At 45.4% G+C, this 12,093-nt stretch overlaps 1 protein-coding gene across 2 annotated transcripts in view; it reads right to left on the reverse strand.

The window, feature by feature from the left end:
* SLIT2 (slit guidance ligand 2) overlaps positions 1 to 7,510 on the reverse strand; it is a 377,203-nt gene extending 369,693 nt beyond the window's left edge. For both annotated transcript variants that reach the window (XM_030314130.1, XM_030314128.1), the window contains exons 1-3: positions 6,759 to 7,510; positions 3,913 to 3,984; positions 2,669 to 2,740 (exon numbers count right to left, since the gene is read on the reverse strand). In XM_030314130.1, coding sequence (XP_030169990.1) covers positions 2,669 to 2,740; positions 3,913 to 3,984; positions 6,759 to 6,937 — 323 coding nt within the window. In that variant the 5' untranslated portion in view covers positions 6,938 to 7,510. The remainder of the gene's footprint in view (positions 1 to 2,668; positions 2,741 to 3,912; positions 3,985 to 6,758) is intronic.
* Between the last annotated feature and the right edge of the window lie 4,583 nt (positions 7,511 to 12,093).

Raw genomic sequence — 12,093 nt, forward strand, 5'->3', positions numbered from 1 at the left:
AGGAAAAACTTGTAATTTTTAAATGTTCACAAGATAGCCTTTTGGAATTGTTTTAATTTTATCATTTTAAAATGAAAAAAGTTTAGAACCATATATGGCACACAAATAAAATTAATATTTTTATTTTTTGTTCTTCACACAAAAAAATGAAAATTAAGCTACTGTGAATACTATATGAATGGCATTTATAAGATAAACCTGCATTTATAACTTTTTCTTACTTAGAATTTGAATGGAAAAATTCACATCTAAATTGCTAAAAACAATATAAGTTCACACAACATATAATTAGTTAAAAGTTAATTCATTGATGTACTTCCAGTTTCTTACAATGTTTCTTGAAACTTCATAGGGGAAAAAAGGCAGTTTTTGAGATGTTGTCACCACCTACTAAAATAAGAATATATCCCATCAGCCATAGTAACTTGTTTATGGACCCCTCTGGTTAGCTTTTTTTATTTGTATTTTTTAAATAATATACTGAACAAAATCTATAATAGTTTATTTCATGATAACTTGAATGCATTCTTCGGCAAAATCGCCTTGCCATTTAACGTATTTAAAAAAATAAATATTTGAAAAGTGTATCCACAATGTTCCTAAGAAATGGTTTTGAATTCCAGAGTCCCAAGGAGATGAATTGGCTGTCAGATAGCAATGTGCTTCCATCAGAAGGACTTGGCAGTTGTAAACAAAAGGAATTTTCTCAGCTTTTCCTCACAAATATGAAATATTTGCTCTCCGCCAACAGCTGGGGTGATTTAAAGAAGTCCTGCATATATATTAGTTTCATTCAAAATTACAAATCTTCCTCCCACTCTGAAACATCTGACTGCATCTTAGTGGAATAGAAAATTGTTCTGAGATGAAGTGACATTCTCAGGGGAAGTAAAAGCGAAAAACTAGTACCTACTTACAACTCTAAACAAATTTCAGATCATAAGGCATCTGGTTAATAATTTCTAGAAAAAAGTGAATTTGTTCAAGTGATATTCGAAGTGGCTTGAAAAACAACGAAAAGGTTTGGTTTGTTCTAGCATTTCTGAAGATATTTAGAACGACAATATAACCTAACTGAGACTGCATGAAAAGTCATCGAAATTCCTTCAACTGGATGCTGGTTAAGGATCAAAATATATGTTTCCATATGATAGTTAAAAATTATTCATGAAAAAATTGTTAACACTTGAATTATAATTTAAAATTCTCTATTCATCTCACCAAATATTTAAATTACATTGATACTTTTTAAATGGATGAATTAAAAATACCTTTACAATATACTCACTAGGAATTAACTATTCACAAAGCCCACGAAGGAGATCAAAGAATACCCTCAGAGTATCTTTATATACCAAGAGATAGGTTATGAACTTATGAACTTCGTAATGAACTTAACTAAATGTTTACCTCGTTTTTATTTCTCTCTGAAAACTAGCTCAAAGTAGTGATTTTAAATTTATTTTAGTTATATTCCCTATTTTGGAATATATATCATGGACAAAATATTACAATAAGATAGACATCCCAGGGTTTAATTTTACTCGCGGTGATAAAAATGATGCCTATATATTTACAAATATCTTAGAAATTGACAAGCCATTTTTGTCTACTTAAAATTACACAGAATTAACTTCTGCCCTTGGGCCCAGTGAATCTGAATAAGTGCTATGCCTAAAATTAACTTTATATTTCATTATTTTAAATAAAATTTTTATTTTTACCTAAAGTGCCTATTAAAGCAGGCATGGAAATTGTTGCTATGTTTAATAGAGCTGTTACATGCCCTTAAAATGCAAACTTACTAAACTTGAGTTATCAAAACATATGAGACACGGAATTCATACCTCAAATTATATAGTGTGTAATTTATCTTAATTATTTCAGACAGATATTTCGTACTCTGTAGATATAAATTAATAACGGCCCTCAAGTAGTATATATCAATGCATAAGATTTTGTGTCTGAAAATATAAAATATATTTTAAACTCTGAAGTCCACACGGCCTTCTTGGGGGGGAAAAATCTTAAAATAACCATGCTTTGATACTATAATTCTTGCTTCCATTTCTCCTAATCTTTAAATTCTTTTTCCAGGAGAAATAGTTAGAAAGCTACTATAAAATAATGAAAAGAAGGTTGTGAATAGCTATTACTAACAATGTTCACCATAAGTGATAAGTATCAAAAAGCAAATTTTCACCACTGAGAATTTAAAACATGTTCTCAAGTGTCACCGGTGACACACAAAGCAACAGCATGAAAATTAAAATAACAGCTAGCAAAACTTTTCTTTTCCATAGCATATTATAAATGCAAATCAAATAACCACCTTTCTTCCTATAAAAGCAAATAAAACAAACTAGATGGACAACAAGGAAAACATGTACCTCTCTAAGTACCAAAGCAATAGTTATTCAAGGAAATCAATGTCTCAGGAAAGAAGTCTGTTTTTTTTTTTATCTTTATTAAAAGTTAGTACTATTTATGGAAAATCCCACAATTTGCAATTGTAAATTAGCCTGAAAACCACTTATTCGACCTTGTATTTCTGTAAAACTTTCAAAGATTAAGACACAAAGTTGAAGACATGGCCCTTGAAATTCAAGGATTTTTTTTTTTTTAAATACAGTTATGTCGTCATAACTTTGGAATTAAAAATACTTACAGTCTCTCCAGTTCTTTAAGATCCTGGAATGCTCCTCTTTCAATGGTGCTAATCTTATTCTCCATAAGCTGACTGAAATGCAAAGTATAACAGGGTCTTAATGTTACCACTCCCCATCTAATAAGCAAGTTTCAGTTCAGCCACTGAGACACTCATAACCTCCTTCCCTTTATAAAATTAAACAATGCTCTGGTTTGAGATTTCATATGAAATTTAAGGATGGTATATTTGAGAGAAATCACAGAGGGCCGAGGGCATCCACAGCACAAAACTTTCACAGAAAATACTAAAATACTAGTAAAAGTTACTAGTCAAAACTGTGAAACTCCAACTGGAGTTTATCCTGAAGAGCAACCCATGACACGGCAGTTTTGATGGCTGTTTTTGGTAAACTGATTGTGGAGTGAGTTCTTCACTGAAAGAATCCATATACAGTATGTCACCATACCCATACTTTAATTCACTTATGGATATACACTGGAAATTGGATGATTTCATAATAGCCAAAATGTGTCTTTTAAAAGATAAACACTCAACACAATGATCAAAAGTATATGTTCATTGCAATGTATATATTTACAAATCTGTGGGTAAAAACAGTTTCACATTACACTGAATCTCACATGATGGCTCCCTCACAATATATTTAACCCACTAATTAAAGAAGTAATCGTAACGCAACAATATTATAAAAACTACAAAAGATGTGAAATACGACAATTCAAAATATGACCAGCAATATTTTTATAAACACTTCCCACCAAAAACTGTGAAGACTTGGATTGCTTGATTTTAATGTTAGGAATCATATCTCAGTGCTGTTTGCTAAAAAAAAAAGTCTTCTATATTAGTAATAATAAAATGCAGACCCACTTAAATTCTTTCTAGTTAATCTCAAATCCTAAAAGTGTATCAAATGTCTCACATTACTTATTCATATTGTGGAAGCAATTATTCTACACTTTTATATGCATGAGGCACTTAGGGTATGGTATAGCAAACATTTGAGGTCATTTCTATAATATTGTTTCAATGGCAAGCATCCAACCTTAAAATAAAAGCCTACATTTTCATTAAAAGCTATAATACATTGATAAACAAAAAAAAGAAAGGAAACCAAGACCTTTTAAAATTTTATGTTTCTGTCATTGGGACAGTTTTTCAAAGTGAGACCAGTAACAATACAAAATATGCAGCCTCAAGAACAAAAGAAAATGTTTCAAAATACAGAAGAACATACTTACAGAACTCTTAAGTGTCTGAGACCAGCAAAATCTGTCTTGGTAATCCGTGTGATGTTATTTCCATTCAAATCCCTAAGAGAAAACAAGAAAATGAAAGTTCCATTTTATTTCTATCAAGATCTAGTTAAAGAAAAAATAGAAAGTAAATAAAACTTTAAGGTGAAAGATCAGTTCCAATTACTAAAGTAAGTTACAAAGTAAAAGACAGAAGGGAGTAGTTACCTTTGAAAGATTTTTTTTTTTTCCTAATGATTCTTAACAAGTTTACAAAGTCCATGCTTACTGGCATCTGACAAGAACATGAAGTGATTATGTTATCACGAAAAGTCCTCTTTTGTGTGTGAATGGAAGTGCTTTCAAGTTTTGTTTTTATAAGGATGTGTCTATTAATTTCCCAGGTATTCTGCTATTTGACTATTATTGTTAAGCACGCCCCCAAAAAGTTCCCTTCAGGCGCTTAAGTGGAACAATTTTCTAATACTACTCAGAAAGAAATTTTTAAAATTCAGAACCCTGTCCTTAGGTGGCATGGTGGCTAAACTTCCTAAGGCAAAGGAAAAAAAACGTTAGAGTGCCATCAAAAGAACTGCACTTCAAAGACTTGCATTTATAGGCATTTACCTTCCAACAATTCTATGTTTGTATGAAAACTAAACTCTTCATTTGCAGCTCAGGGAACCCCGCTGAGACTGTAAAGTGAAAACTACTAGCCGGGGCAATAATGGAAATAGATTCAGGCCCTCACATTTTTGTTCGGATTTCAGCACCACGTTTCCTTCCAGTCACCACCCCCTTTTCTGGCATCTTAGGTCAAGATCTAAACTTGCCCTGGTTCTAATCATTTCAAGTAAAACCAGGCTTTGCTGCGGTTTGCATGTTGTCCTTCACGGAAGTAAGTTTTCTCTTACCTCTGACTTGAAAACATCGTGTTTGAAATTTGCATTTAAAGCGCTTATTTTGTCAATGGTAGAGTCCTATAAGCCAGCACTGAGCAAACTGTTTTCTGAAAACTTTACTGACCCCTCTCCGCCCCCCCACCCCCCCAACCCCCCACCCCCCCACCCCCCGGCCCCAAGGACCTGAAACTCAAATTACTATTTTGTTCTAAGTGCACTCCCTTTTTGTTGAGTAAGACATGTGAATGTCTCAACTTTAAACTGTTCTGGATAGCATGCAGTGACAAGCGCTAACACAGAATTCTGCAGTGCTCTCTCCCCAACCCAACGCTCCAAGCCGAGCAAAGTAGCACCAAGTTGTTCCTACAACTGTTGGGGTCTTTTACGGGCTATTTGACGGAACAAGAATCCTTACCCCCCCACCGCCATCCCAGACAAATGTAGTAGATCACAGTTTGACAAGACACCCTCGGTCGGGCCCCAACTAGCCCAGCGCTTCGGGCCTGGGAAGGAGGGAGAAGTGGGGGGCAGGCCAGTGAGGCTGGGGGTGGGGGAGCCATTTGCAGAGGAAGAAAGGGCTCAATTCCGGCCTTTAAGCTGAGGGCGAGGCAAAGGAGTTAGATAAGAAGAGCGACTCGACGCGCGGCGGGTGGCGCGGGTCCCAGCGGGTCCCCCGCGCGGCCCGCAACCCTCACAGCCCCGGGGGCGCAGAAGCCGCGGCAGCAGAGTCCGGCGCGCTGGCCCCCGCCGCCCTCGCCCCGCGCACCCGGGCCCACGCGCAACGGCGAGGGGAGCGCGCCCAAGGCGCTCGGGCAGCGCGGGGCGGCGGCCTCGGCGTTCACAAAGGGAATGGCCTCCATGCTCCGCTTCCCTGAACTCGGGAAGTGCCCCACCAGGAGCGCGTGGGCCGTCAACACCGGGTCTGCGATTACTTCTTCATTAGAGATTCGCAGAGACAGGGAGGCGGGGATGTCTGCGGGCAGCAGAGCGCGAAGAAGGGAAGGAAGGAGAACTGCGGCCACGTGAATGGGCGCAGAAACTGCGAGAAAGGTGCACGGGGGTGATCCGGGGCTCAGCGGGAAGGGCCGGAGGGGGCAACGGAGGGCCGCGGGGTCGCCGTAGCAGTCAGCACCCTGCTCGGCCGGTTCGGGTTGGAGAGCCAGCCCTAACTTCGACTAGACGTTGGGAAACGGTCCTCCTCTTCAGTCACCCGCTGGGACAGGTCTCCTGGGGCCCGCCGCCGCCGCCTCCTCGCTGGGGACGTGGGGGGCGGGGGAAAGAGTCGCGGGGGCGGCGTGCCGCGGCCGAGAGAGCCGCCTCGGTCCTGGGGCATCCTTCCCTCTGAGGCCTGCAGAAGAGCGCCCCCGGGGCGGACCCAGCCGCCCCACGACCCCTTCTCCCCACCCCTCCGTCCCCAGGAGGGAGACACTGAGCCGCGGAGCGGAGGTTTCTCCCCTCTGAGTCCTTCCGCCAACCGCCCCCCCGCTCGCCCCCCCCCCCGCGCCACCCCGCGGCGACAAACGCTGGGATTCGGTCCTGAAACCACCCCGCCAGTGTTGGCCACCGCAAGGTGACTCCGTTTACAGAGTCTGAGGAACAAAGTCGCGTCTCCTTCGCCCCGGGCATCCTCCACTACTTGTCCCCACGTTAGCGGCTCCCCAAGCCCGAGAGAAGTCGCCTGCTCAGGGATGGAACTGGCTGGACGAAAGCGGGAGGAAAGGACCAAGCGCATCTGCCAGCCGGCCCGCCCCTCCTAGGGCAGCGGCCCCTCCCTGAGTAGCGCCCTCCTGTCCTTCGCCCTCCCAGGGAGTTCAAGCCCAGGATGCGCGTGCAGGAGAGCTACCCAGGCACAGGTCCCTGTGCGGCTTGATCCCTCCAGTCTCGATGAAGGGGATGCGCGACCCAGTGTGTGTGTGTGGCGGGGGCGGGGGGTGAAGATCCCGTACTCACAGTCTCTCGGTGTTTCGGGGGATATTCCTGGGCACGCTACGAAGCGCCAGCCCGTGACAGTCCACCGTGCTGCCCGAGCAGGAGCACTGCGCCGGGCACGCCTGCGGCGCCACCTCGTTCAGAATCGCCAGCACTAACCCCAGCGACAGGGATAGCGTTTGCCAGCCGACGCCGCGCATCTTCCCCCGCCGCCTCCTCGCTCGCCGGCGCCGGGGGTTCCTCCTTAGCTCCTTGTTCCGCGCGAATCGCGCTGTGTCTGAGGCCCAGTCTCTGGCGCAGGGCTAGGAACCCAGAGTGTCCGGGTAAATGTACACAAAATAATTTGGAAGTAACAGTAATAATATTCAAGGCAGTAGAGATGGCACAGGTACGCGCCTCCCACTTCCCCTCCACCCTCCTCCAGCAGGGCAGGCGCTCCTCGGGTCCTGAAGGCGCAACTTTAGGTCCTGACGATCAATCGGCCAGGCCAAGGCTATAAAGAGACCCCAAAGCTGCGGGGAGGAGGTCACACGTCGTCTGTCTCTCAACGATCAACTTGGCGGTAAAAGAGCTGGGGCTCCTAAAGGCCGTAAAGATGCAGGGGCCGGATGCGCGGAAAAGGGAGTGCTCCGATTCCACGGAGGAGTCTTCAAATCCGATTCCAGTGGGGAGGCTATGAGACAGAAGAGGGGTGCTCAATAGAAATGGTGGCCTTGACCAAAGTGGGTTCTCCGAAGCTAGAAGGCGCAAGAGCCCCGCGGGCCGGGAGCGGAGCGCGCCGGACGACTGGGCATGGCGCGCGGGGGCGCACGGGGCGGGGGCGCAGCCTGGGGGTCGCGGGGCGGCGCTGCGTGCCTCCCGCGCGGTTCACTCGAGCGGCCTCCCCACAGCCTGCGGCTCTTCCGCAGCCGGGACACGTCCTCGCCGTTTCCCGACAGCCGAGGGCGGTTTGCAAACACACACGCACTTCGCCGAAGGAGATCTCGGCAATCCCGCCTCCCTCCTGGCGTCCTTGGCGACGCTCCGCACCGGGGCCTTCCCCGAGGTCACGCAGAAAAAGACAAAAGGGCAATGGGGCCGCCGCAGCAGGCAGAAATATCCACTAGTCACCACCCCGACAGAGGAAATCCAAGAGGCCAAGTTGAGGACCACGGCTCCTCCGAGGATTGGGTCGGGGCTGGCTGGCAGGCAGGCCGGAAGGTGTGCAAAGGCCAAGGTGGAGGTGTCCGCGTCTCGGGTCCTGCCGGAGAGAACTGGGGGATGACGAGGTGGCAGTTGGCCGGTGGGATCGGCTACCCCGAGGAGAGCCCAGAAGGCAGCTGAATGGCAGTCCCGTGCGCGCGCGTGTGTCGGCCCCTGGCGTCTCCCGGATACGCCGCAGCTCCGCAGCAGACACCTGATGGCAAAGGTGGACGAAACAAGAGCAGACTCCCGGGCAGGCGCAGCCCCTTGGCCGCCCCCCGACAGCCGCCCGCAAGTGGGCCCTCCTCCTCGTCAAAGTGCAGGAACTTTTCCCAGGCTTTGAATCCCGTCCCCCACGGCCACAGTGGGAGTCTTCCCGCCGACGTCGCGCCGCCGCCCGGATCCCGGTGCTGCACCTGACTCGGCGGCCGCAGTCCCGAGCAGCCAGTCTCCTTCCAGCCCCTTCCCCTCTCCTGGCTGCTATCCGCGCCTCCTTCTCCAGAGAGGGAAGTGGCGGAGAGGGAAAGCGGCGACAGGCAGCGGGGGCTCGGGGGCTCTGCTGGCTCCCGAGCTCCTGGCAAGTGTCTAAACAATAGGACGGACGCAGCAGCCCTAGTCTCGCTCGGCTGCGGGAAGGTGGGTTGTTGTTGTAACTGGAGTTGTTCGCTCGGGCTGCCTGGCGCTGAGCGCAGCCGAACAAAAACCCGCCCGGCGCCTCTGGAGCCGGCTTCGGGCCCCCGGACGCTCCCCTTTCTCTTCAGCACTCCCGCGGTGCCCGGAAAGCTCGGCAGCTCCCGCCTGCGCCCGGGAGCCACGGCGCTCCCATCACTCGCCGCTGCCGCCGCCGCCGCCTTCTTTAACCACCGTCTGCGGCAGCTACCGCCGCCACCGCCGCCGCCGCCAGCCTCCGCCGTCCGCGCGCTCCCCAAATAAATAACCCCAAGTCAGAAGTTAAGCCGGCGCCGGCCTTATATACCCAGCGGAGCCCCCACCCCTCGGCCCCGCCCCGCGCCGCCCGGCACCGCCCACTGGCTGCGCGCGGGGCGCCCGCACCTCGCCGGGGAGAGGTGAGGCCCCGGCTGCCAGCGCCAGGCGGAGGCGGCGACGGGCGGCGCGTTCCCGCGCGCCCTGGCTCGCGCCTTCGCTCCCACGCCCCGCCAAAGTTTGCCGGAGGAAGGAGGTTTCCAGGCCCTTGCCCCCAGCCGCAGGCCCCAGAGGTGCCCCAGGCTCTGAGCTGGTCTTTCGCAGCGGAGGAATGGGGAGAGGGCGGCTTTGAACGCGACTCATAAATAAATAGCGCTGCCAATGCCTTTGCTGCAGCTTTTGCCACGCGATCCTAAGGGGCTGTTCAGTGTGTTTGCAGCGCAGCAAGACAGAGACAGAGAGATTGTGATTTAAAATTAAAAAAAAAAAAAAAATCTACCGAAATAGATCTGCCCGCGCTCACAGACACACACATGTGTATTTTTGGGAGCTTAAAAGTTCAGAGTTTTTGCAAGTTTTCCAGCCTTCTCGCCAGCCTTCCCATCTCTGAGCCACCCCCTTCCGTTTAACCCTTTCTTTATAGTCACACACTTCACACCAGTCTCGGTTGACGTCTTAGATTTACAGTATGCTCACAAAACCCTAAGGGCTTGAATGTATCCGTGTGATTTTACTCTCTTAGGAGGGTAAAATAAGTCCCTAGCAACGCACATTGTAACCAGAAGGTTTCCTTTATTTAGGGGAAAATCTGGATTTTTCCCCCCACTGTGAAAGAGAATTTCCTTCTTTCTTCTTGTCTCTTTAGTGTGATGTGTGTCTGGCAACTGCTACCACTCTCCTGCTCTCCACTCCTCTCCAAGCAAAAACCAATGTCATTATTGGGTTGAAATAGTAACTAAGAGTCAACTCCTTTGCTTGAATGTAAAGCACCTCACTTCCCATATCACCTTACAAGGCATTCACAGGAAGTAGTGCAAGCCCTCAGCCTAATGCCGGTCTCATAGAGTGATAATTATTTGTGTCATCATCTGTCATCCCCTTGAAAGCAAGGGAATCTAATTCATTTTTGTATTTCCAGCATCTAACAATATGCCAAACACATAGTGGGTGCTCTGAAAATTGACCCATTTTTTTTAAACATAGGAACGTACTCAATCTGAAATTTCACCAATATCCCTATTAACTTTTTCCCTACTTAAGTTTTCCCAAATGTCTTTAATAAGGCTATCTCTACCTTTTCATTTTGTCTGCTCTGGAAATCTTAAAGCTATTCTGAGGACGTTTTCAAAGACACGGGACCCATTAGATAACCAAATTGGAACTCATTTTAATGCCATAGATTTATGTTGCTCTGTTCTTTTAAAGACTTGAAAACATTGAACATTTATTAACTCATTTGTCCTTCTAGATTGTAGCCTCAAGGTCTGTTATGTAACTTCTTTAAGAAGTTGAGACTGGAAGGCATAGTCACATTTTCTTGTAAGAAAATTATAATGACTTAAATTATATATGTATATTATAAATTTATATTATAAATTAACTCTTATAATGAGTTAAATAATAAGTGCCTATGAATGACCAAGGATTCTTCCACCATCGTACCCCAACCCCAGTGAATTTTCTTTAGTCTGTACTAGCAAATTATATGTTGAAATATGTTTACTACCACACTAATTCATTCAGTATCCTAACTCTGATACCTTGTCAGCAATAAGAGGAGAGTACTTATGTTCAACTTTATCCACCACGTAGAATCATAGTTCTGTATTTTAATTGCAAAAACATATCTTGCACTGCAATATTTGCAAATAATGCTGTTTATAATGTTGCACCAATGAAAGTCATAAACATGAGTTCAAGTTTGATTCTTTGGCTCACTTTCCATTCTGTGTAAAACCGAGAAAAGAACTGAAAATAACATTTGTAGCAACACGCCTATTGGAACAGGTTTTAAAATTTGATGAAAATTTAAATAAGAAGATATGTCCAGAGGCGCCTGGCTGGCACAGTCGGTTAAGCATCCGACTTCGGCTCAGGTGGTGATCTCATGGTTTGTGAGTTGTAGCCCTGCATAGGGCTCTGTGCTGACAGCTCAGAGCCTGAAGCCTGTTTTGGATTCTGTGTCTCCCTCTCTTTCTGCCCCTCCCCTGCTCATTCTCTGTGTTTCAAAAATAAATAAATGTTAAAAAAAATTTTAAGAAAAGAAGATCTGTCCGGTGGATTTCATGAAGAGGAAAAGGAAGACTGCAACGCATTCCTTAGCAACATGGCACATTAATTTCTTTGCGTTATCTGTGTTTCAGCTAATAGAAGGAAATGTAGACATGAGTGACCAGGTTTCTCATTTTTAAGGCTCTTATCATAGTATTCCTTCAGTATTGCTGTAGGATGTTTCTTGGAGGCCTCGCATGCTTCAATGCCATTAACTTCTAGGTCTCCATTTTCCTGGATTATGTTGCTCCCAAATGAGATTTGAATTTCTCTTTGACTGTGCTATACCCATCCTGAGGAAAGCCTTCTGTGGTGCTTTTTGTCACCACATGAGGTCTCCATAAATCCTGACCTGAATTAAACAGAAGTGGAAACCACTAGAGTCGTCAACATTCAAGTTTCCTATTATGTTGAGAGAGAGAGGAAAAAAAAAAAAAAAATCCAGTTGCTACAACAATTTAGAAAACAATTTAGACAATTAAATACTCATACAGTTAAAAAAATAAAAAGCAAGTATTCTCTCAATCTGCATTTTCTTTGGAGAAAAAAAGTTTATGAAATTAGAGAAAGAGGATAAGAAAAAGAATTGATGAAAAACAGGTAAATATGAGTGAAAACAAAGGTAGTAACAGTAATAGCATTGATCAAATTCATGCAACTGACAGAATATATTCCATGGCTTTAACCCTTCATGCTACTATTTTCCATTGTTGCAAAATGTGTTCAGGTTAGTTAACTAATTTTTCTCACAACATCTTGGCATTTGAAATACAGATATGGAACACCAAATTCATGGAGATTAAGATTTAGCTAAAATTTTTTCATGTACCCCAAGTGCCGAGCTAGAGTTAAAACCACATATTTTACTCATATTCAGCTGAGGACGCTGGTCTTTAGTCAGGTCTGATTAAACGGGCAGAGCTGAAATCAAAACCTGAGTTCTCTGACCTCAAATCTTAATTCGTTCTCCTACACACAA

This window comes from Lynx canadensis, chromosome B1 (genome assembly GCF_007474595.2).
Source record: "Lynx canadensis isolate LIC74 chromosome B1, mLynCan4.pri.v2, whole genome shotgun sequence".
Classification (NCBI taxonomy): domain Eukaryota; kingdom Metazoa; phylum Chordata; class Mammalia; order Carnivora; family Felidae; genus Lynx; species Lynx canadensis.